Source organism: Erythrolamprus reginae, chromosome 2 (genome assembly GCF_031021105.1).
Source record: "Erythrolamprus reginae isolate rEryReg1 chromosome 2, rEryReg1.hap1, whole genome shotgun sequence".
In the NCBI taxonomy this organism is placed as follows: Eukaryota; Metazoa; Chordata; class Lepidosauria; order Squamata; family Dipsadidae; genus Erythrolamprus; species Erythrolamprus reginae.
The window spans coordinates 108,745,213-108,768,408 of NC_091951.1; the positions used below are offsets into that span (position 1 = coordinate 108,745,213).

The 23,196-nt window shown below is 38.4% G+C and overlaps 1 protein-coding gene across 3 annotated transcripts in view; it reads left to right on the top strand.

Moving 5' to 3' along the window:
* Positions 1-4,466: 4,466 nt before the first annotated feature.
* Positions 4,467-23,196, top strand: part of CAMK2A (calcium/calmodulin dependent protein kinase II alpha) — a 177,991-nt gene continuing 159,261 nt past the window's right edge. For all 3 annotated transcript variants that reach the window (XM_070739068.1, XM_070739070.1, XM_070739071.1), the window contains exon 1: positions 4,467-4,544. In XM_070739068.1, the coding sequence (XP_070595169.1) occupies positions 4,483-4,544 (62 nt within the window). In that variant the 5' untranslated portion in view covers positions 4,467-4,482. The remainder of the gene's footprint in view (positions 4,545-23,196) is intronic.

Consider the following 23,196-nt stretch of genomic DNA (forward strand, 5'->3'; position numbering starts at 1 on the left):
ACAGGATTGGCATTCTTATTTCCTTAATTCTAAAAGCCTCACCTGGTTTTTTTGTTGTTGTAAGTTAACAAATTCACATTCTCAGAAAGATTTTGTTGCAAATCCTTTTCTATAACAGCTTTATCTGGGAATAGACTGTTCCTAAGAAGAGACAACACAGCTGACATCAGTGATTCAAGAACCGATGTTATTCCTCAAAAATGTCTCTGAATGCCATTACAAGTTATCTTGTTATGTCTCCAATATTAAAAATAATTTTTCTTTCCAACAAAAATATATTTAATGTTTATACTTATTTTTAAAGTCTGAATACTCCAAGTCCAATGTTTAAAACTTTATAGCCAAAACCTTGTCTTTTTTTTGCTGCTTATTTTGAATTCTTAGAACTTATAAACAAAGTTTCATTTCTTTATATTAAAGATGGAAGCTACTCCCCTGGTGTTTTACCTTTGTCGTTTTAAATGTCTACCTCTTTAAAGTAGCCATACACAATTTCTAAAAGTGGTTGCAACTGGAGCGAGTATGGCAAATTCCTTCAGCTATGTGGTCTCCCACCCTCCAGTGACTGCTGCCTTGGAGTCTCCTTGTGAGAAACAAGTATATGGTGTGCAGCCTGGGCAATCTCACATCCTTTCTTTGTCCAGAAAGATGGAAAGGAGTTGATCTGCTTGTCAGTTCCCTGTTCTTAGCCACAATTTTCAGCTTCATCTTTCCAGAGATCTCTTCAGCCCGTTATTCATCACAAAGTCATTATTTATAAGTTTCAAGTTTATCAATGTATCCATAACAGATAAAATCTTGTTTTGAAAATATTAATGTTCATGATATCGATTATTTGTACCTTTACAATGTAGGTTTTACAAGGAATATATGATTAGGACTTTTCTGCATTGCACATTACGTTTCTTGCTCTTCTGGGCATGAACCAACTAAAAATGAAATCACTTTAAGGTATCTCTTTCCAAATGTTAATACTTTCCTCTGCTTTGACCATCATGATGGATGATGTATAACAGGGAAAGACGGAAGGAAGTAGCCTTCCCAGTGGGTTGGGAAGAGGTACAACTGGACAACAAAAATTGTCTTGATTATTGCTAAAATACTGGTTCTTCAATATTGGAAAACAAATATATGACCCAAATATTCTTTTTTACTATTATTATAAAAGTTTTCTTTATTTTTCTCCACATATACATCCATACCTATACCATAAATCATAGCAAAATATACATAATTATACATTTCTATTCAATAAAGCATAAACAAACATCCTATTTTTTCACCTTTTATACTTTTATTGCCCGTCTGTTTTCCCTTCAACTCTAATTATTCATTGGGTCAAACATATAATGCTGCTTTCATTCTATGAATGAGATTTCTATAGCATTCTCCATCCCATAATTGAGTAGACCAGGTTGCCCTAATAGACTGGTCTCACCAGAAAAAATGCTTGAGATTTCTATAGACAAAGATTTTGCATGGACAATTACAGGGAAAGTTGCTTTTCTTTAATAAATCTGTTATGTGAAATACTGTATCTCACATATTTGCCTCTATATATGCATGAGAAGGGCATATCTGTAGAATTTATCTTGTTGTAATTGCATTTTATCCTTTTCAGTACTTGTCATTTTGTTCAGCACTTTTCTTCATTTTACTTCATTAAATAAAACAATGAGCATCTATTTGTGTGTATATTCATTATAGTAATAGCACTTAGACTTTTACACATGACTCCATAATGCTTTCCCACATCTTTTCAGCTGTTTCCAGTCAGCATATAGCCCCCAACAATCTGGGTCCTCATTTTACTGACCTGGGAAGAATGAAATGCTGAGGCATCCTTGAACCAGTCAGACTCAAACTTCTACCAATGGGTAGTGTCAGCCTGCAATACTCTACTCTAACCACTGCTCCACCTTGGCTCATACCTCTCCAAAACTTTCTATGCTTGCATCATTGTATAAGAACCAGAATATGTCCATGTCCATGGACTGACAATAATTTATATTATTATCCTATAATTTATATCTTTTCTTGGAAGTGCTCATCAAGTCACCCAGAGGGTCGTTGGTTTATGGAATTCACTTCCAGAAGAGGTTGTGACAGCTGTCAGCCTTCAAGGCAGGATTAGACAGATTCATGGATGCCAAGTGTATCGGTGGTTATTGAAACGGATGTCCACATACTGCCTCTATGTTGGTTGAGGCAGGCAGGATTCCCTTGAGTACCATTTGTTGGGGGTCGAGGGAAAGGGAGGGTTTTGCCTTCTCTTTCTGCTCAAGATCCCCATGGACAATTGGTGGGCCACTGTGTGACACAGAATGCTGGACTCAATGGGCTTTGGCCTGATTCAGCATGGTTCTTCTTATGTTCTTCTTAAGTTCTTATGTTCTTAAGTCTGTCCAGCCACAACATTCTGTTCTTCTCCTTCTTCTGTCCATGGACTCTTCCTTCCTATATTTAATTGTGATTCAGTCCTCAGTCAGTCTTCCTATATAACCAAACCACCTTAATGTACTTCATAATAAAGTAATAAAGCCTTGTATGCAATTGCAAGAAATGAAATAGTCTCAGACTTATTTTCTTTTTATGTGTTTTTATAATTACGGTGAAAGAACAACACATACCCTAACAAGAACATTAGAAAAATGTAAAAACAAAGAATAAGTACCATAATCATTTTCCATCCAACTTGGCAGAATCCCCTTCATTCTAAGAAAAATGAGGTATACTTGAGCTTGTGTAATAATTTCCCTTACACCCAGGGATGGTCTGCTGTCCGGACAGGGGGTGATGCAGTTGGGTAGCAAAAATGGAGCTCCACCCCAGAGCACCCAATTTGCACTAAAATATGTTTAAAGAAAATGCAGGGCGTCCTGCATAAGCCACACCCACAGTGTGGTAGTAAAAATTTTGGTAGCCCTTCACTGACTACACAGCATTGTCGTTTGGCGGTACCCAGGAGAAGAGCCTTCTCTGTGGCAGCCCCGACCCTCTGGAACCAGCTCCCCCCAGATATCAGAGTTGCCCCCACCCTCCTTGCCTTTTGCAAGCTCCTTAAAACCCACCTCTGTCATCAGGCATGGGGGAATTGAAATTTTCCTTCCTCTAGGATTATAGAATTTATACATGGTATGCTTGTATGTATGAGTGGTTCTTTAAATTGGGGTTTTTTAGATTATTTTTAATATTAGATTTGTTTACATTGTTTTTTTATATTGTTGTTAGCCACCCCAAGTCTTCGGAGAGGGGCGGCATACAAATCTAATAAATGAATGAATGAATGAATGAATGAATGAGTGAATGAATGAATAAATAAATAAATAAAGCCAACCTTAATCTGTGAATAGTTTCTATCATTCCATTTTGAACTGTTTTGAAGCCAGATTTTAAGGGTTAATGTCAGACGACCGATGTGTTGCATACTATTCAGGATCCTTTAACTAAGCCATAATCCACTATCACTCCCACTTAGGGACTAATGTCTGCTAGACAGTATGTCTTTCCATCTGGGTTCTTTTCCGTAATAGCAGCTGCATATAACTAACAAGTGCATCATGATCTTTTTCTCATGGAGAGCAATTCAAAAACAAAACAAGTGCCAAAACAGAAAGTGCAAGAAATCTGGGCCAGATACTCCATTGGGAAAAAGCTCAGTAGCTACGTTCCAGAAGAGTTTTCAGAATCTAGATCGACTTTAGTTTTAGCTGCTCCCCCTATTGGAATTTGAGAAACGCTGGTACTTTCTGCTCTATTTCATTTACTCTCAAACCACAAAATCACTAGAAGACCTTTAAAAGAATATAGTTCTAATTACTCTTAGCTAGACCAAAAAGGAGGTACCGAAGCAGCCCTTATCCCGTCTTTCCTAAGAAACTGTGACTGAAGGAAGCTTCGTGTTTCCTTAAACCTTAGAACAGTTGCCGGGCAACCCAGCAACACCTGTCTTTCTGGAGTAAAAGATGCAGTTACCAGGGCAACAACATCCTGTCTTTCTGAATACCATCCTGTAATGTGCAAACGGCAGTTTCCATAGTAATCTTTTTGACCTAATTAATTCTTACTTGTGTTATCTAATTGTATTTTAACATCGACTTGTTGTTTCCAAAAGCCTTTTCCTTTAAGCCACCTCTTGTGCAGCTCAAAATGCAGCTTCCCCACTCACAGACTCAGGGCGTAAGAGAGCTGCAGCAGCGACAAGCAAAGCAGGTGTTTGGGAAGTAGTTACCCGGGCAACAGAGCCAGGGCGTTCCGGAGGTGGTTGCTATGGAGAACGGGATGCTGACGAAGGCTTGGGAGACTGAGAAGACAAATTACCCTCATCATTATCTCCAGGCTTGTCAATCATACATATTCACTTATTTACCTCCGAGAGGCAAACAGCACTAGGAGCAAAGAGCAAAGGGAGAACGCGTGTGCTCAAGGCAGCAACGGTGCCAGTGTCAAACTTCACACCAGGAGAGACAGTCACCATCCAGGATGGCAACCATCACCTGCAACCGGTTTACAGAAGAATATCAGCTCTTCGAAGAGCTGGGGAAGTAAGTTTGAGAAAGATCTGGGGGAAAAAACAACAGCAACTGTGTTTAATCGAATAGGAAATGTTGGGTTGTGCAGAAATGGGGGTGGTTGGAAGCCTTGATTAGAATAAGTGTGGCTTGTCTCTCAAGGTAATGTAGTGAACAACAACCACAAACTCATAGGAAAGCAGGGAAATGCAGGCACTAAAGAGAACAGAAAGAATGCATTGGGAGAGAGGGAAAAAAAATCAGGGAATTGGCAAATGTTACCAGGGCGCTGTTAAAATCAAGGCAGTGGAAATAAGCATGGGAGGATTACAACTGCTTGCTGATAGTGCTCTCTTATTGGAATGCCCGTTGATTCAGCCGATAGTTCTGAGCTGTCCCAGCCAGAGGGGACAAGGGATCTATGCTCCTGTATAACAATTCTGTCATGTTGTGAATTCAAGAGAAGTTTATGCTTCATTTGTCTAGCGAGAGCAACTTCCCAACGATGGCACTCTCTTCCCTGGGAATGGTCAACCACTGTCCCATTGCTTTTTAAAAAATTAAAGAAACCCCTGCTTCTTGTGAGATAATGATACCTTGAAATCTCTGGGTGAAAGCACCCCAAAGTCAGTGCAAGAGAGCGTGCTATTTGGGTGCTACAACATTGCAATAAACAGATGGGTCTACATTTAATTTTGCCTATTTCTAGCCGTGTTTTTGCATGCACAATTACACAAGCTTCTGTTGTACTGTTAGTTCGCACATGTGTTTGTCCAAGCCTATATCTGTGTGCATAAGAATATGTTTGTATTACAATATTGTTTACTCTCAGTGAAGCAATTATAAAGTCACTTTATTTGATTAAATCTCTGGGAAGCTAATCAGCTTTAGGGAGACAGTGTTTGGGATTATATGTATTTCATTCTTTATAAGGCTAAAGAACATAAATCTTTATGTTTTATTTTCAATATTGCTATGATTTCTAACTCTGTAAATGTTGCCTGAATATTTGTGTACTTTTCTCTTTTTGTGGAATCATGTATGTATTTTCCGATGTATTTGCTATTTTCACCGTGCGTCTGTAAATGCATTCCTTTGTTTCAACTTTTCTGTTGTACGTTTGCATCTTTTTTGTATTTGCAAAATATTATGGAAATATGCATTTCAATTTGAATATTGAGATGCTCTGTTTCTCTAAGAACACACTGCTACTTTGCATCCATCCATGCATCTGTATGGAAGTACAGGTACATGCAATTTATACAATGAACCAAACTGGGAGAATACACACACACACACACACACCAAAAATTCATCATGAAGAGACAAGGACATTTAATTTCTTTATTAGCACATGTCAATGTAAATAAAGGGCCAAGATAAAGTGTACCAAATTCCATACAAGACAACTTCATAAAAGTTGATAAAATTGAATGGTTTAGATGTTACTGGTTTACATTTCTCACCAACCTTATATTTCTACTCACATATATTTTTGTGATTAAATCATGCATGGGTGGATGGTAGATGAGTCAATGAGCAGGTCTCTGCAATAAATGGAGACATATATTTCATTCCAATCCTTAACGGGCATTCTTAAGAATTTCTTTTCTTTAATATGCACCTGGAAAAAAGTCAAGCTCAGTTTGTCAGTGATTTCTAAAATGTGGACTAACTTTCCTATAGGATATCATTTAAAGGGTGATTTGGATAGGAATTTGGCAGAATGTACACAAGATTATATGCAAGAGAGCAATGTTTCCATGGCTCATGGCTCAGAAAGAAAAAAAAGTGGGCAGCATTTTGAGTTCTGCAATAGGGATTCAAAAAGTCATTAGTTTTTGGTGGCCACCAAAGTGTCATTACCATTTGTGTTTTGTTTTCTTTCTCTTTCTGCTTGTATTCTCATTCACTCTCTAGTAGTTCACTCAGGAATTTATATGCACAACAGGGTGTGGTGTAGCTTCCATTTTTTAAATCTTTCTTTATCCTAGCACATGTGGGAGATGGAGAAGCAAAAACAGAATGTTATTGCTATGGAAGAACCCTGGGACAGTTGAATATTTTCATTGCAATGAAATGTTGCTATTTATGATGTGTGTGTGTGTGTATGTGCAAGTGGGAGATATAAAATTTCCGAGAAAGACTCTATCATTGCAGATCTGCATCTAAATAATGTACATTTATTGCCCTAAATATCCCATAGTCATTTTGTCTCCTTAATGTCATCTAGCTATTGGTTCACATATTATTCAATCTTATTGCAAATGTCCAAATCCTTAGCAAGGAGGGTTCAAACCAATAGAATTTTGTGGAGGGGTTCAATTTAGGCAAGCTTATAGAATTGTCCTGCGATAGGATATAGCTAGAGATGGTCTTATGTAAAATGCGAAGAATTATATATTTGCACCATGACTGTACATTCATACGCATCTGTATTGCCTATTTATGCCCTAGTCCTTAAACTGAGAACCCACTGTTGCAAATTGTGCAACAAGAGAATATTTAAAGAACTAAGGGATTAGGATTTAATTTTGGATAAACCATCATTGGCATTATCTACAAGTATTTATTTTTATCCAATGTCATGACCTCTTGATCTGATTTCAAATATGTAAAAAAAACATGTTATTTGGAGAAAAATATATGTTTTAATTTTTCATCATAATGAGCTTCTAAATCCTGTTAGACTTAAGATGGAGACCTAGTGCTATAGCCAAGTGGGTAGACTTGGCTCTGTTATTTTCTTATAGCATTCTTTTTGTTTGGATGTTTCAAAGATTGGTAATAATAATAATAATAATAATAATAATAATAATAATAATAATAATAATAATATAATAAGAACAACAACAACAACAACAAAACAACAACCACCACAACAATAATAATTTATTAGATTTGTATGTCGCCCCTCTCCGAAGACTTGGGGCGGCTCACAACAACAATAACAGTACAAAGAGCACTTCCCTCTCTAATGTCAGTGGGAAGGGAGCAAATGATGTAATGTATGCAATGGCTGATGCTGTGCCTCTTATATACTTGGAGTATGTCACTGCAAGCATATAATATAGAACATGTGTCATGATGTCAAAATGGCTGTGCCATTATTTCGATGAAACTTGGCTACTGTGGATGCCTATGACATAATTAGGTATAGAACAACTTTTCTCTACCAGTTGTCCTTTATATTGTTGGACCACAATTCCCATAATTAACAAACAGCACAGTTAATATACAATATCTGCAAAACATGAGGTTGGAGAAAATTGTTTCATAGTCCTATGCTATTGTTTGCCAGGTGGTCAAAGGAGCTGGCAATGCAGCTCTTTATGTTATATAAGACAAATACACTTGAGGTTGAGAAAGTAAAATAAGGTTCTAAATTTATATTTGGCATGTTTAAAACAAGGGGGAAAACAGATTGAGTTAACATCTTCCCAGGCTTTTCTGCTGTATAAAGTATTTATTATGGAAAATATTTTTGTTCAATAATTATATTTCTAAATTGAAGAATTGATCTAAATTTTTTAAAAAGACGTTTCTATTTATCAACAACTCGAGATATGGGTTAATTAAAAAAGTTTTACAATTGATTTTTTAAATATGGCCAAAGGGGGAAAAGTGATTGCGAGAAAAGGTACAAATCACTTTCTTTCTTTAAAAATGTCTTGTGTTGGAATCTTAATAACTGGAGACGCTTCCAGGATATTCATATTATACAAAATGGTCTTGCATCAGATCTGAAAGGCATTATGTAACAAAAGTAAAAGTAGGGTTCTGTTAGAATGGATATAATGCTATTATTTACATGACTATGTCAAATGTCTTTCAAGACAGCATCAAATTAAGAATGCTCTTTCAAGGCAATCACTCTTGCAATAAAATTACATATACAGTTTCAGATAGAGAGTGTTCACAGAAAGATTAGGAGGGAAAAACAAGAGATGCGTTGAGTAAATATGATATGGTAAATATTGTAAATATAGTAAATATGGTAAATACCGCATTCCCAAAGGGGATACGCATAAACATACCAGCATGCCTTCCATCCCTGTCCTACCGTCCCCATTTATTTGTATTCATTTCCTTCATTCATGTCCATGTTCATATTCATACCTGCTATCTTGTACATGCTTGACAAAGAAAGAAAGAAGGAAAGAAAGAAAGAAAGAAAGAAAGAAAGAAAGAAAGAAAGAAAGAAAGGTCTTGCTTTGGAAACCAGAAAGGTGATCACATCAAATGATTACTGATTAGCATGTAGCATTAAACTAGCCCAGTAGACTCGTGCTTGAATTCTCTGTTGCTAAATGAATTATTTACACTTTTAAAATCTTGCTTTTCTCTGATAGAGAGTCCCAGTGCAACGAGGAAAATATCCTCAGGTCAACAGGCTGTCCTCAATGACTCACTGGATCCTTTCCAGCTGTAAATCCACAGCTTATTATAATATTGAAATATGATTGCATTCATTTGTTCAGCTATCTAGACTCATACAAAATGAGTTCCCAATGGTTCTAAAGCAGTTCACACAAACTCAAGATAATTAGAGAATTCTGAATAACCTATCATTAGTTGCCAGCTGTTGCCACTAGCTAAGCTAATGTTCCTGACAGCAGTCTTTTCATTCAGCAACTCAATAATAAATTTACTGTAAGAACATAAGGTTCTTGCTAGATTGGGCAAAACCAGTCCAGGATCTTGATTTCCATGGTGACCAACTAGGTTCTCATAAAAAGAACCATACAACAGAAGAAAACAGTAGTAATTCTTTTCCTTCTTTAAAAAAAATTAACTTATTCCTGCCAATTCTTCATTCATACTTCTGTGAGAATGCTCGTATGTTCTTGTCACAAGGCAAAAGTGGGATTGAGGAGCCAAAATGGGTTGTGTGCATACTACAAATTTATACACTGTGTTTCACACAAGGAGTAATAGTCAGGGGTAAAATGTTCCCGGTTTGCTTGTGCCTGTTGGTTGTTGGAGAGCCAGTCGCAAAGGGAGTGTGAGGCTCAGCCCACCTGCCTGGAAGCTGCCATTTGGGGTTTTTTACCCTCTGCACATGTGCACAGGGTTCTGTGCATGCACAGAGGGTAAAAGAACCAGAATGGCGGTGGGTGGGTGGAGTGTCGTGCTTCCTTTGTGACTGGCTTTCCGACGACAGAAATCCACAAGGGAACCGGGGGCATTTCACCCCTGGGAATAGTTATTACTGAACAAAAAGAGTTCAAATGATAATAAAACCCAAAATTTATTTAGATTTTATGCTTGCCAATTCCATAAGACCAATGGAAACCTACAATAAAATTAAAAACAAAATGTAACGTATTTAATATGTGAAATATGTGCAAGAATACTAAAACAATGGCAACACCCTAGCACCAAAATCTCCATGGTAAGGTCATGCAAAACCTAAATAATAATCATCCTCATTGCTACTCCCATAATTCACGCTAGCTTATCCCAACACATATAAGCACAAAATAAGAAACTAACACCAGAAAGACGATATCAACACCCACAAGCTTCTGGCTCAATTCAGTTTTTAATTGGAAGCAAGGGACTGTTCTACAATGTTGGAGCCATTATAAGGAAAATACACCTTTCAGGGTTTTGAACACACACACACACACACACACACACACAATCTTATGAAAATACTAGATCCTCAAGAGGTTTTCCAGCTATACTCCATTAGATCAGTTTTAATGGGAGAATGCAGTCCTGCGGATTCTGTAGGACAGAGCTGTTAAACTCGCGGCCCACGGACAGGATGCATCAGGAACTGGCAATGCCAACACCCGATTTAGCAAAGGGGGATAAAAGTCCTGATGCGTCACATGATGACACCCTGACAACATGAGTTTGACACCCCTGCTGTAGGAGATGAGCAGGCAAAGCCAAAGGACAGGGTTAAACACATCATCAGTTTAGAGTCCTTATATTCTCGCAAGAGATCTAAATCCAGCCACTTGTGAATCCTGATGACCCTTATCTGGTGCCAATTTGATTTGACCATTAGTAGATCAGATTAATGTCAGACGTTGAGTTGAAGATGCTAAAAGTTTATTATATGCTACCTATACACAAATATCTGATCTACTAATGGTCAAACTAAATTGGCACTAGATAAGAGTCAATGGAATTCATGGTGAGTTACAATTAGGTCTTTTGTAGGAAGGTAAGGACTTTCAATTTATGATGTGTTTAACTTGCCATTGGGCTCTACCTGCTCATTTTCTATGCATACTTTGGCACAAGACACCAATGGCTTTATAGGCCAAACTCAGCACTTCAAATTATACTCAAAAGCCTATTGGCAGCTTCTAAGCATTTTATTTTGTACAAATTGCAGCTTTTCAGTGCTTTTAAGGGCAGCCTTACATAACACACACATCACACTGATTTAATTGTATGATAATGTGGGCATTAATTATTATTGTCCAAGTTCTGGAAAAGGTTTTTTAAATGGTGAGAAAGCAGAAAAACCCAAGTTAAAATCCCATCTTAGCCATGAAAGTCAATTGGATGAATCTGAGTAAGTCATTGTCCAACTCACCTTGTACAGTGGTTGTTGTGAAGAAAATAGGAGGAAAATGTGTTGGATATATTCACCACATTCGAGTTACTTGTAAAAATAATAAAAGCAGGATATAAATGAATAGAAACATAGAAGACTGACGGCAGAAAAAGATCTCATGGTCCATCTAGTCTGCCCTTATACTATTTCCTGTATTTTATCTTACAATGGATATATGTTTATCCCAGGCATGTTTAAATTCAGTTACTGTGGATTTACCAACCATGTCTGCTGGAGGTTTGTTCCAAGGATCTACTACTCTTTCAGTGAAATAATATTTTCTCACGTTGCTTTTGATCTTTCCCCCAACTAACTTCAGATTGTGTCCCCTTGTTCTTGTGTTCACTTTCCTATTAAAAACACTTCCTTCCTGAATCTTATTTAACCCTTTAATATATTTAAATGTTTCGATCATGTCCCTTTTCCTTCTGTCCTCCAGACTATACAGATTGAGTTCATTAAGTCTTTCCTGATACGTTTTATGCTTAAGACCTTCCACCATTCTTGTAGCCCGTCTTTGGACGCGTTCAATTTTGTCAATATCTTTTTGTAGGTGAGGTCTCCATGACTGAATGAATAAATAAATAAATAAATAAATGTTTACACAGAGAGAGAGACACACACACACTAAAATGGGGAAGAATATTCATTACTCTAGGAACACTAGTGCCTTGGCATAATTTTTCTCATTGTTGACATAACCAATCCCCTTTTCATTTTGATAACCTTTCACTTTTTCTAACCCAACAATATATTTTCCTTGGTGGGTTAAAAACATCTCTGCATTATATTTCACATGTAGTAGTTTTACCCAAAGGTGCACATTTGTCTTAATTATTCCTGATGAGTAATTTGTATCTTTACACAGTTTCACACACTGCCCATCACATTCCCACGATCTATCAGTTCAGATTCTATTTGTACATATTTGAAGTTAACATATTTCGACTTAATATATATTACACTGTTACCTTTATCATTTTAAATTTTATGGCCGATTTAGCCAATCTAAAGATATACCTTGGGATTTCATCACAGCTGTTAAATAATTTAGGTCATTGGGAAATCTGATTACTTTCCATCCTTCCCTTTAGTTAATTGTGAGCCACTTTAAAATCCTGGTACAAATATCAAGCGGAATGATTTATTTGGTAGATGCTAATAATTTTCCTGAAGCTTCAGGATAGTCACCACGGGGTACTGCCCAATTCTAGAAAGTGCCTTTGGGGTCAGACCCCAACAGACCTGAAAGAAGACAATTTTCAAATGGCAAAACAATAGTATGGAGTAGTACAGGGCTGTCAAATTTCCGGCCTCCAGGCTGGATGTGTCACATGCTGGCTATGATCACGCCCGTGTTAGCGAAGGGGGAAAAATCCAAATACATCCCGTGACGTAGCCATGATGATGTGAGTTTTACACCCTTGCTCTAGTAGAAAGCAACACATCAAAACAGCTGCTGAAGCACTTTGACATATCGTGCTTCCAGGCTCACATACAGAAGCTAACCCTGCCCTAGAAGTAGGCAATAGGGGTTTGAATACAATGCTGTTTATTTTTCTGTAGCCTCCTGTTTAATGCTGTTGAATGGGTAGTGTTCAAGAAAACTATTTCAGCCAGAATTCTCTTAGGTTATTCTAGATGACCAGACAGTTCTTCTTATTGTTTACTGATATGCCATTGCACAAAAATAGATTTTGATGTCTGTTAGCACATGCTGTGAGCCTCGTCTTCTGGTGATTAGCAGAAATCCTAAATAGTTCTACAGTTGCCAGCGATGGGCTACTAGCCGGAACGCTAAATTGGGCTCGCCACCGCAGCTCATAAGTGCTTGCGGGGGCAGCGCGATTTTGCTTCTGCACCTGTGCAGGTAGCAAAATCATGCACAGAGCCACAGGTGCACCCTTGTTTCAGCATGCACGGAAACATGGGTGCACCTATGGCTCTGTGCGCGATTTTGCTACTTCCACTGGTATAGAAGCAAAATTGCGTTGGCCCCGCAAGCACTTACGAGCCGCCACGGCGAGGGCAATTTAACATCCTGGCTAGTAGTCCACTGCTGTACATTGCTCAAAAAAAATAAAGGGAACATTTAAACAACACAATATAACTCCAAGTAAATCAAACTGTGAAATCAAACTGTCTACTTAGAAAGCAACACTGATTGACAATCAGTTTCACATGCTGTTGTGCACATTCAACTTTGTACAGAACAAAGTATTCAATGAGAATATTTTATTCATTCAGATCTAGGATGTGTTATTTGAGTGTTCCCTTTATTTTTTTTGAACGGTATATATAGCCAATGACATATTCCCCATACTGTTTCTATTCCTGAGTAGGACGATTCTCTTTTCCTCTGTAAATAATTGAACTGAACATCTTTCAAAATGATTGGGATACATTAAAAATGTGTTATGCAGTACTTCCCCTCCCCCCCAGCTGTATATTTTCTCAGGCTTTCCATGTGAGCCTAAAATGGGAGTGTTGTGAGTGTGCTGCTTTAAGGAGTTGACTTGTGAAACTGAATACAACTCATAAACTTGAAGCAATTAGAAGTTGCTTCAACAAAGGTGCATTTCTTGCATCCACGCAAAAGCCAAAGTACTTTTTTCCAAATCGTTTTCAAGGTAGGTGTAGCCTAGTAAATTGGAATTCAGAAATGTACTGTCCCAGAAGACTAGTCATACCTAGTGAATTCTGAATACCAATAATTGTGCTGAGATTCAGATGAAAACATTTCATCTTAGCTTATGCCTCAGAGCTGTACTTTCTCGCACAGGAGGAAGAATGAACAGTTATCTCTCAAGGAGACTTCAATACACAGCAGTATAACAAATGTAATAAATAAAATTACAAAGAGGACAACAAAGCCTGAGAGGCTGGTTAATGATTCCAACCCCAGGCACGCTGATTCTCTTTCTCTGCATCCTCTGCTTTTACCTTTTCTTTATAGAATGGTTCAGGAGCAGGTTCTGGAGAACCGTTCTGGTTCTGGAGAACCATTCCAGCAGGTTCTGGAGAACCATTCCAGCAGGTTCTGGAGAACCATTCCAGCAGGTTCTGGAGAACCATTCCAGCAGGTTCTGGAGAACCATTCCAGCAGGTTCTGGAGAACCATTCCAGCAGGTTCTGGAGAACCATTCCAGCAGGTTCTGGAGAACCATTCCAGCAGGTTCTGGAGAACCATTCCAGCAGGTTCTGGAGAACCGTTCCAGCAGGTTCTGGAGAACCGTTCCAGCAGGTTCTGGAGAACTGTTAGCAGAAATTTTGAGTAGTTCGGAGAACTCGTAGCAGAAATTTTGAGTAGTTCGAAATCCTGGCAAATACCACCTCTGGCTGGGCAGAGTTAGCTGGTAATGGAGCAGTGGTGGGTTGCTACTAGTATGCCTTGGAGCTCCATTCTGGTAACGGCCACCAGATTGCGCAGTTTTTGCATGACCACTCCTGTGCTGTCTTTGCCGGTCTGTCGGGTTGCACCATCTTTTTCCTTGAATTTTTGTACCCTTTTTGCTTCCTGCACATGCGCAGAAGTAAAATCTCATAAGGGAACAGTTGCGCGCATGTGGTTTCGATGATTTTTTTTGTTTCTGCACATGCACAGAAGCAAAAAATTGCCCCTTGTGAGATTTCGGACTTTTTTTGTTTCCTGCGCATGAGTGTGAGCAAAATTGTGTGAGGTGGCACACGCGAGCACCCAAATCAACAGGATGTACGCGCAGTGCACTGGTATGCGTGTAAGTGGAACCCACCGCTGGAATGGAGATTTTGCAATAACCTTCTCTTGGAGCAGGGTGGGCAATTAATTTTGCCAGGGGGCCGCATGAGAAATTTGGAGGGTTTTAGAGGGCCAGACTAATATAATTAACTCAGTTCTACCCAATACTGTATATTATTGAGTTAGAGTTATAGAGTTAATTATATTATAATTATAAATTATAATTATATATTTTATAATATAATAATATATTATATTATATTATATTATATTATATTATATTATATTATATTATATTATATTATATTATATTATATTATATTATATTATATTATATTATATTATATTATATTATATTATATTATATTATATTATATTATATTATATTATATTATATTATATTATATTATATTATATTATATTATATTATATTATATTATATTATATTATATTATATTATATTATATTATATTATATTATATTATATTATATTATATTATATTATATTATATTATATTATATTATATTATATTATATTATATTATATTATATTAATTTTAAGAATAAACACACACAGCATAAAGAAAAAATATTTTTTATAGTCCTGTATGACAAGTTGTGCTAGAGCAGTGATGGCACAGTGGTTAGAATGCAGTATTGCAGGTTATTTCTGCTGTCTGCTGTCTGCCTGCAATTTGAAAGTTTGAATCTCAGTGGGCTCAAGGTTGACTTGCCTTCCATCCTGCTAAGGTGGGTAAAATAAGGATCTAGATTGTTGGGAATGATATGTTGACTCTGTAAATGGGTTATAGAGGGATGTAAAGCACTGTGAAGTGATATATAAGTCTAATTGCTATGAGGTTCCCCTGCACATTTGTGCTGGTCATTTTCCAGCTCCCGTTGTTTTTTGGCCAGTGCTGTCCGAAGACATCTCTGTGGTCATATGGCTGGCATGACTCAATGCCAAAGGCACATGGAGCACTGTTACCTTCCCACCACAGTGGTCTCTATTTTTCTACTTGCATATTTAGGTGCTTTCAAACTGCTAGGTTTGCAGAAGCTGGGACAAGTAAGGGAGCTCACTCTATTGCGGGGCGCTAGGGATTTGAACCACTGAACTGCCAACCTTATGACTGACAAGCTCAGTGTCTTAAGCACTGAGCCACTGCAATAGTATTTAGACTTACTGGTATACACTGCTTCATAGTGTTTTTACAGCCCTCTCTAAGTGGTTTACAGAATCAGCATCTTGTTCCCAGCAATCTGGGACCTCATTTTACCCACCTCGGAATGATGGAAGGCTGGGTCAACCTTGAGCCGGTGGTGAGATTTGAACTGCTGAACTACAGCTAGCAGTTAGTGTTGTACTCTAACCACTGCATCCCCTAGGTGCTATAGTTAAGTCTTATTGTAATCAAGAAGAACTGGAAAAAAAGCATGGATAAATGGGGTGCCAGAAGAGATGGAGAGACAGGAAGAGGCCAGGATTTCTGTGTACGTAATAACCAATTTTCGCAAACTGGCTAGATAATAACCTTTCCAAGACTGCTAGCTTTGTTCAGAAAGTTTTTATGGAGATCTTTATCAAATGCTTTGTAAAAGTTCAATCAATCTTTACTGGCTCAGTAAGTCACTTGGTGACTGAGACTCACGAAGAAAGCTCAAAGGGGAATGAGGCAGGACTCGCCTTTACAATGTTTACTATTGCTCATATTTGTCACAGGAATTAAAGTAAATGAACAGAGACAAGCTCCTTTAATTTGGTTTCATGTTTGGCTGCGCTTAAAAAAAGAGAGAAAGAAAACCAAGGATCTTGGTTCTTTCTACTTGAAACACGATCATAGGGACAAGGTTGCTTTTGTATTTGCAATTTGAATTACATTTTGTTTCCTGGTCGTGTCTTCGTTTGAACTTACTTCATGCAGAAAATTGTGCCATTTTCAAACACACAATGGATTACTAGTGGATTTCAGTAATTTGTAAAAAAAGAAGTAAAAAGTCTATTTTAAACTCCATATCAGATTTTTAAAAAATATTAAATATCAATTCCTTCCCCCCAAAGAAAAGAATCCATGATCATTGTTTTCAAGCAAGCTTTAATTATGCAAAACATGATGTATTTGTTCATTATTATATACAAAGAACTTTGTAATAATTTAAAATTCTAGTTAAAAGGCGGTACAGTGGTACCTCTACCTAAGAACACCTCTAGTTAAGAACTTTTCTAGATAAGAACCGGATGTTTGAGATTTTTTTGCCTCTACTTAAGAACCATTTTTTACTTAAGAACCCGAGCCCAGAAAAATTTCCCAGGAAATTTGAGAGCAGCACAAAGGCCCAGCCAGTTTCCTTCCATTCCCCCTTTAATCCCGGCCATCTTGGGCTTTTCTGGGTTGCCAGAGGAGCCTTTTGGTGGCGCTTATGGAGGCTTTGGCAGTCCAGAGCGAACAAAGCATTTTCCTTTCTCTGAGCACTTGGAGAGGGAATAAACCTCTGCCAGGGCACAGAAAAAAGAAACGCTCCCTTCGCTCTGGGCAGCGACTGTCCTCCTCCACCTCTTCCTCCTCCTCCCACCCAAATTCTGAGCTTTTATTTCTTTCCTAATGGGTTTGCATGCATTATTTGCTTTTACATTGATTCCTATGGGAAAAATTGCTTCTACTTACAAACTTTTCTACTTAAAAACCTGGTCACGGAATGAATTAAGTTTGTAAGTAGAGGTACCACTGCATTTACATTGCTAGCATGGCAATGCCTTGTATGCAATTGCTTATATGCATTTGTTTTTATTATTTTAGTGATAGCACCTCCCCCTCTGACTTTGAACCTGCCGCCTCACTGTGATTTGACTGCATAAAAATCACTAAGTGTGAGAGTTGGATTTATTTCTCTGCACAGCGCACACTGGAAGAATTAAGCCTCAGAGAAAAAGTGACAACACATTACTCAGTGTAATGCCTCCTGGCACAAGAGTGGATGTATCTAAATGGTTGTCCCACTCCTCTTCCTCCTCCTCCCCCCCCCTCCGCAGCATGAGAAGGCAACCTTCTCAGAATTCACTGTTTCCCCATTTCTCAGATTTGACAATATGGCCAAAGTCCCAGCAGCCTCTTTTCATTGGCAAAATGAGAAAACTGGCTTCTTCTGGATGAGCTTCTGTTAAGATAGTAGAATCAAAGAATGGAGAGAAGCTGATATTTTAAAAAACAAAAATACAGATGTTTTCTCCCTAATAATTGGCATAATGTACTTAGTCGCTTAGCCCCTACTGAGAAATAGGATAAGGACAAAGGAAGTCAGTGAAGAATATAGACAGGAACAAAGAGAGAAAACCATTGTGCATAAACAGACTGGAGGGGATCCAAGCAGGCGGAAGAGGGAAGGAAGAGAGAGAGAGAGAAAAAAAAAAAGAATAGAATAACTCTTGCTGAGTTCTTGGAATCCACCCCCACTGGCAGGTGAAAGAAAAGGCTAAGTGAAATTATCATGAAGCACCATATAATCAGGCACCTCATTCCAGAGATGTAGGGAGGAAAAGAGAGATTTGCTTAAAAATAAGAAGAAAAAGAATATTCCCAGCCCACTCTCTTCTTGCTAGCAAAGAGACAAACTCTTAAAATGGTTTCATGGAGGAGGAATGCAAGGGAGGCAGGCAACCAGCCTCCGAGCCAACAAGTGAAGTGTGAACAGGGGAGTAGAAAATGGTCTTTGCTTCCAAGATGCTGCTATTGCAAGGATCTGCCAGCTCTAAGAGTCTGAGAGCAAAAGGAAGCCCCTGTCTTCTCAGCGCAAGTCAGAAATAATGGATAAGAAAGAACAGCAGAGTTTATTGATAAAAGTGCTAGACTGAGCAAACAGAACAAACCATGTTGAAAAATCACAGTAGCCCTTCACCTATTGTGCCCTCCCAAATGTTCAGAAGGCAGCTCCAATTCTTCAAGGAAGTTGTGATCTCTTGGCAGTGAAGGGCTACCAAAATTTTTAGTACCACACTGTGGGTGTGGCTTATGCAGGACACCCTGCTTTTTCTTTAAACATTGGGGGCTCTGGGGTGGAGCTCCATTTTTGCTACCCCATTGCATCCCCCCTCCCTGGTCCGGGAAGCAGCCCACCCCTGTCTCTGGGCCTTCTCCTCCTCTCCTTGGGTTTGCAGAAAACGATGCCAGCATCTCTTTCTCTCTCGCCTCTGTTTTAAATTATTGCAGTGAAGATCCTCATTGACAATGCCTAGCAGATTTTGAGCACCTTGGTGCAGCTCTTCAAGGGTTAGAAAAAAAGGAAGACAACTCTGTTCAACACAAGTACCGCCAAGAATCATCTGAGCTTATTTTTTATTTGCTCTGTTTTTCTGCAGAATAGAATATAGCCTTAGCAGACCATGGCTGACTGCAAAAAAAGCTAAACAGGGTCAACCTGGCTAGGGTTTGAATGGATGGCCATCAGGAAATTTGGTATAGAGTAACTTGGAAGTTGAAAAACAGTAACCTGGAAACAAGGCTGTGGCAAATCCCATCCATCTCTTTGTTGGCAAAATCACATGAGTGTGACCAAGAGCCGAACTTGGCACAAAAGCTGACCTCATCTGTCTATCCAGGCTAAAGGAATGCATAATAAATAAATAAACCGCCTGGCTGAAATTCACGCAGAGCATTACCATTATGGCATCCCTGAAGCAGAAATGGTTATGTTCATACAATATCAGTGCCTAAATAAATCATACAATTACCTACTTCGCACAACACGTTAAGGCAATGGCTGTCTCCTCCCAACACTTTTTCAATTGAGATTAGCAAATTGTGCAGACTCAGTCTGTGCGACATTCATTTTATTGCAACTGGGGGAGATACTGCATCTACTTCAGCCTTTGAATTCCCCTTTGTAAAGGGGAAAGGGGTACAACTACATTTCTTTTGGGGAGGGTTCGTAACTCTGCATGTATGGTGGTGTTGCCTTCTTCTGTACGATGCTGGTCTAAAATTAGGCAGGGGGGGAAGAGGAAAAAAAGTTGCTACTACTTTCTTCTTCTTTTACCCAGAATTCTTAAAGGAGTCTTGTAATTTAGAAAGTAAAATAGTAATAGCCCTTAGACTTATATACCGTTTCACAGTGCTTTACAGTCCTCTCTAAACAGTTTACAGAGTCAGATATCTCCCCCAACAACCTGGGTCCTGATTTTACCCACCTCAAAATGATGGAAGGCTGAGTCAACCTTGAACCTGGTGAGATTTGAACTGGTCAACTACAGCCAGCAGTTAGCAGAAGTAGCTTGCAGTGCTGCATTCTAGCTACTGCATCACCAAGGCTCATAGATAGAATGTTCTTGTCATGCTAAAAACCAGCAATATGTCCATCTGCAAGAATGGATTGACAAGACTGGTGGGCCATAGACAATAAAAAGAACAGGGAACCCAACCAAAGAATATGAGGATAAGTGGTGTCAGCTGTGATTGGATTAAGAAAATAAGGGAATTCTGACTTGCTCAACTTTGCAAGACATGGTTTGGTTTGGTTATAGTTCTTAATAAATGCAGTTATATTTTGTTTATTTCATGTAAGCTATCCTAAGAACCAAAGTACCCAAAGAATAATTGAACGTGAAGCAAAGATTTTTTTTCCAGAGAGAAAAATTACCTCTTTTCCTAGAGGCATTTTGTTTATTTAAAATAAAATTTTATTTATAAACATATATACATATAACAAACAAAACAAAGACATTTAAAATCATTGGACATCTGTGTAGCAAATCTGTATAGCAATTCTTGCTGTGCTCAAACTCTATTACACACCTACTTTTACATATTTATTTGTAAACCAGTTTTAAAACAGTAACCATACTTTATATAACTACTCTTATATTTATTTTCCCATTAACCCATTTATCACCAGGAAATAACTCTCTTTTGTTATTAATTCAATGTACTTTTGTTACTTTATCCTTTTTTCCAGCCAGCAATAGAACATACCTCAACATTTCTAGAATTCTTCTGACTCTTCCTTATTTTTTATTTCCAATGTTAATTTGTCCATCTCTGGAGGCATTTTGGATGATGTATTCAGTGTTGTAGCCTCAACTGAGAATGTGAGAAAGCAATCAGTCAGAGCTGTGAAGTGGTCACCTCAGGGAGAATTTGAACTTACTGAAAGGGCTGCAATGAGTTAATTGTTTGGTGTAATTCTATTGCTTGTGAAAAGGGCGGAGCTTGTGTACCTGCCTTGCATGGAGGACAAATTACTTTGGTCAACACTGAGTATGTGTCTTGGGAAGGAGAGGGGGTAAAACAATATAGAAACATAGAAACATAGAAGTCTGACGGCAGAAAAAGACCTCATGGTCCATCTAGTCTGCCCTTATACTATTTTCTGTATTTTATCTTAGGATGGATATATGTTTATCCCAGGCATATTTAAATTCAGTTACTGTGGATTTATCTACCACGTCTGCTGGAAGTTTGTTCCAAGGATCTACTACTCTTTCAGTAAAATAATATTTTCTCATGTGGCTTTTGATCTTTCCCCCAACTAACTTCAGATTGTGTCCCTTTGTTCTTGTGTTCACTTTCCTATTAAAAACACTTCCCTCCTGGAACTTATTAAACCCTTTAACATATTTAAATGTTTCAATCATGCCCCCCCTTTTCCTTCTGTCCTCCAGACTATACAGATTGAGACATATACTATTTTCTTCAGATCTTCCTCAGACTCCTGAAATGAAATACTGCTGAATATGCTGATCAGTATAACCAGGAACTTCCCCATCCACAGGGAGCATTTCAAAGACATTTGGGAATCAGCCCTGAGCATTAAATGTCCACATGAACAAAAAAATACTGCTGTTCCTTCTCCTGTGAAGTCATTCTCCTCACATCTTTCTGTTAAGAGATTGCTTAGCGGAGCAAGGGGGCAGACAAGATGACCTATAAAGTGTCTTCTAACTAACACAGCATTATTCTCACAACATCACATAAATATTTAGTTTCCTAATGCTTCTTTCAGGTCTGGTAACTTGTAACCAGATTATCTGGTGCGGAACATTCAAGCCCACTTTTCACATCAGGCTTATGGGAGGCGTGAATGCCCACATAAATCAGCTCCATTTTTCTCCCCGTGGGCACTAGTGAAGACATGCAGTACAGGGGGGGGGGGGGGCGACGACCAGAAAAAGGGAATTCTGGGAGGGATTTTATGCAAATTTGCCCTGAACTTAGCAGATATCCATTGAGATTTTTTTCTCTCTGCAAATAGCTGCTTCAGAAGAGGACAATCCTTTAGGAATATGGACGGAAGAGCTTCAGAGGAGAAAACTATTCACTCCTCCTTTCCTTCAGCTTCATGTTTGCTGCAATTTCAAAAAGAGGCAGTGTTATGTTTGTAAGTTGCTAAAATAAAGGTGATCGCTGATTGGAGCAGGGCGACCAATAAGAAGCCTGCTAGCGCAACCAATGGGAAGCCTGGGCGCAACCAATAAGGAGCCTCCGGGCTCAACCAATAGGAAGCTCCAGCGCGAAGTCTTGAAACATTGTCACCAATCCCTGCGCTAGTAACAATGTATATAAGGTGCGGTTTTGGCCGCTTGTTTTTTTAAGTCACTACCTGCCTGCGAGCTGGTCACTTTAGATGTTCCTGATTATTAAATAAAGAGCTGTTATCCTCTTCATCGGCCTCCAGCATCTGATTTAACAGGCAGCCCTCTTTGAAGTGATATATTTATCACTTGATAAATATAAGGATATGTGTCTTGCTACATCCTTTAATTCTCAGCCCTCAGCCTGTTTAATTTGTATCTGTGTTCATTGGGAAAGCTGCATAGGGAAATTATTGGAGAAGGAGGTTGGAGAAATTATTGAAGTAGAAGAACATACAGTATTCACCCTCAAACTGCAAGCATGTGAGAATGCCAATCGCGACACTTCACCCACTCAACCACCTACATGCAAATTAAAATATGAACACAGTGAATACCTGTCACAGAACATAGCTCTTCACACAATATGCTCTTGCATACACATCCTTCTGGTTACTTCCGGAACATGTACATACACACACCACTTTGAAAAAGACAATTCTGTTCCATTTATATATAGGCTAGCTGTAATTTGTCATTCACCAGCTTTCAAAACGCTGGTTTCATTAATTGTTTCATCCCATTTTGCTGAGTGTTGACATGATTCACACCAGGTAGAAATGAGCCGAAGTTTTAAACAGAACTCTCCAGTTTCCAACATAAATTTGTTTTGAGGCTTCAAAGGAGGCATTCCCCAAAAGAGGGGGAATCCCCCCCCACTCCCATGTGACTAAAACCAATATTTAAAGGGCTCCTAAATTGGATTAAAAGTGCATAAATTCCAGTTAGAGTATAAGATAGGACCTTCGAAAATTTATTTATTTAT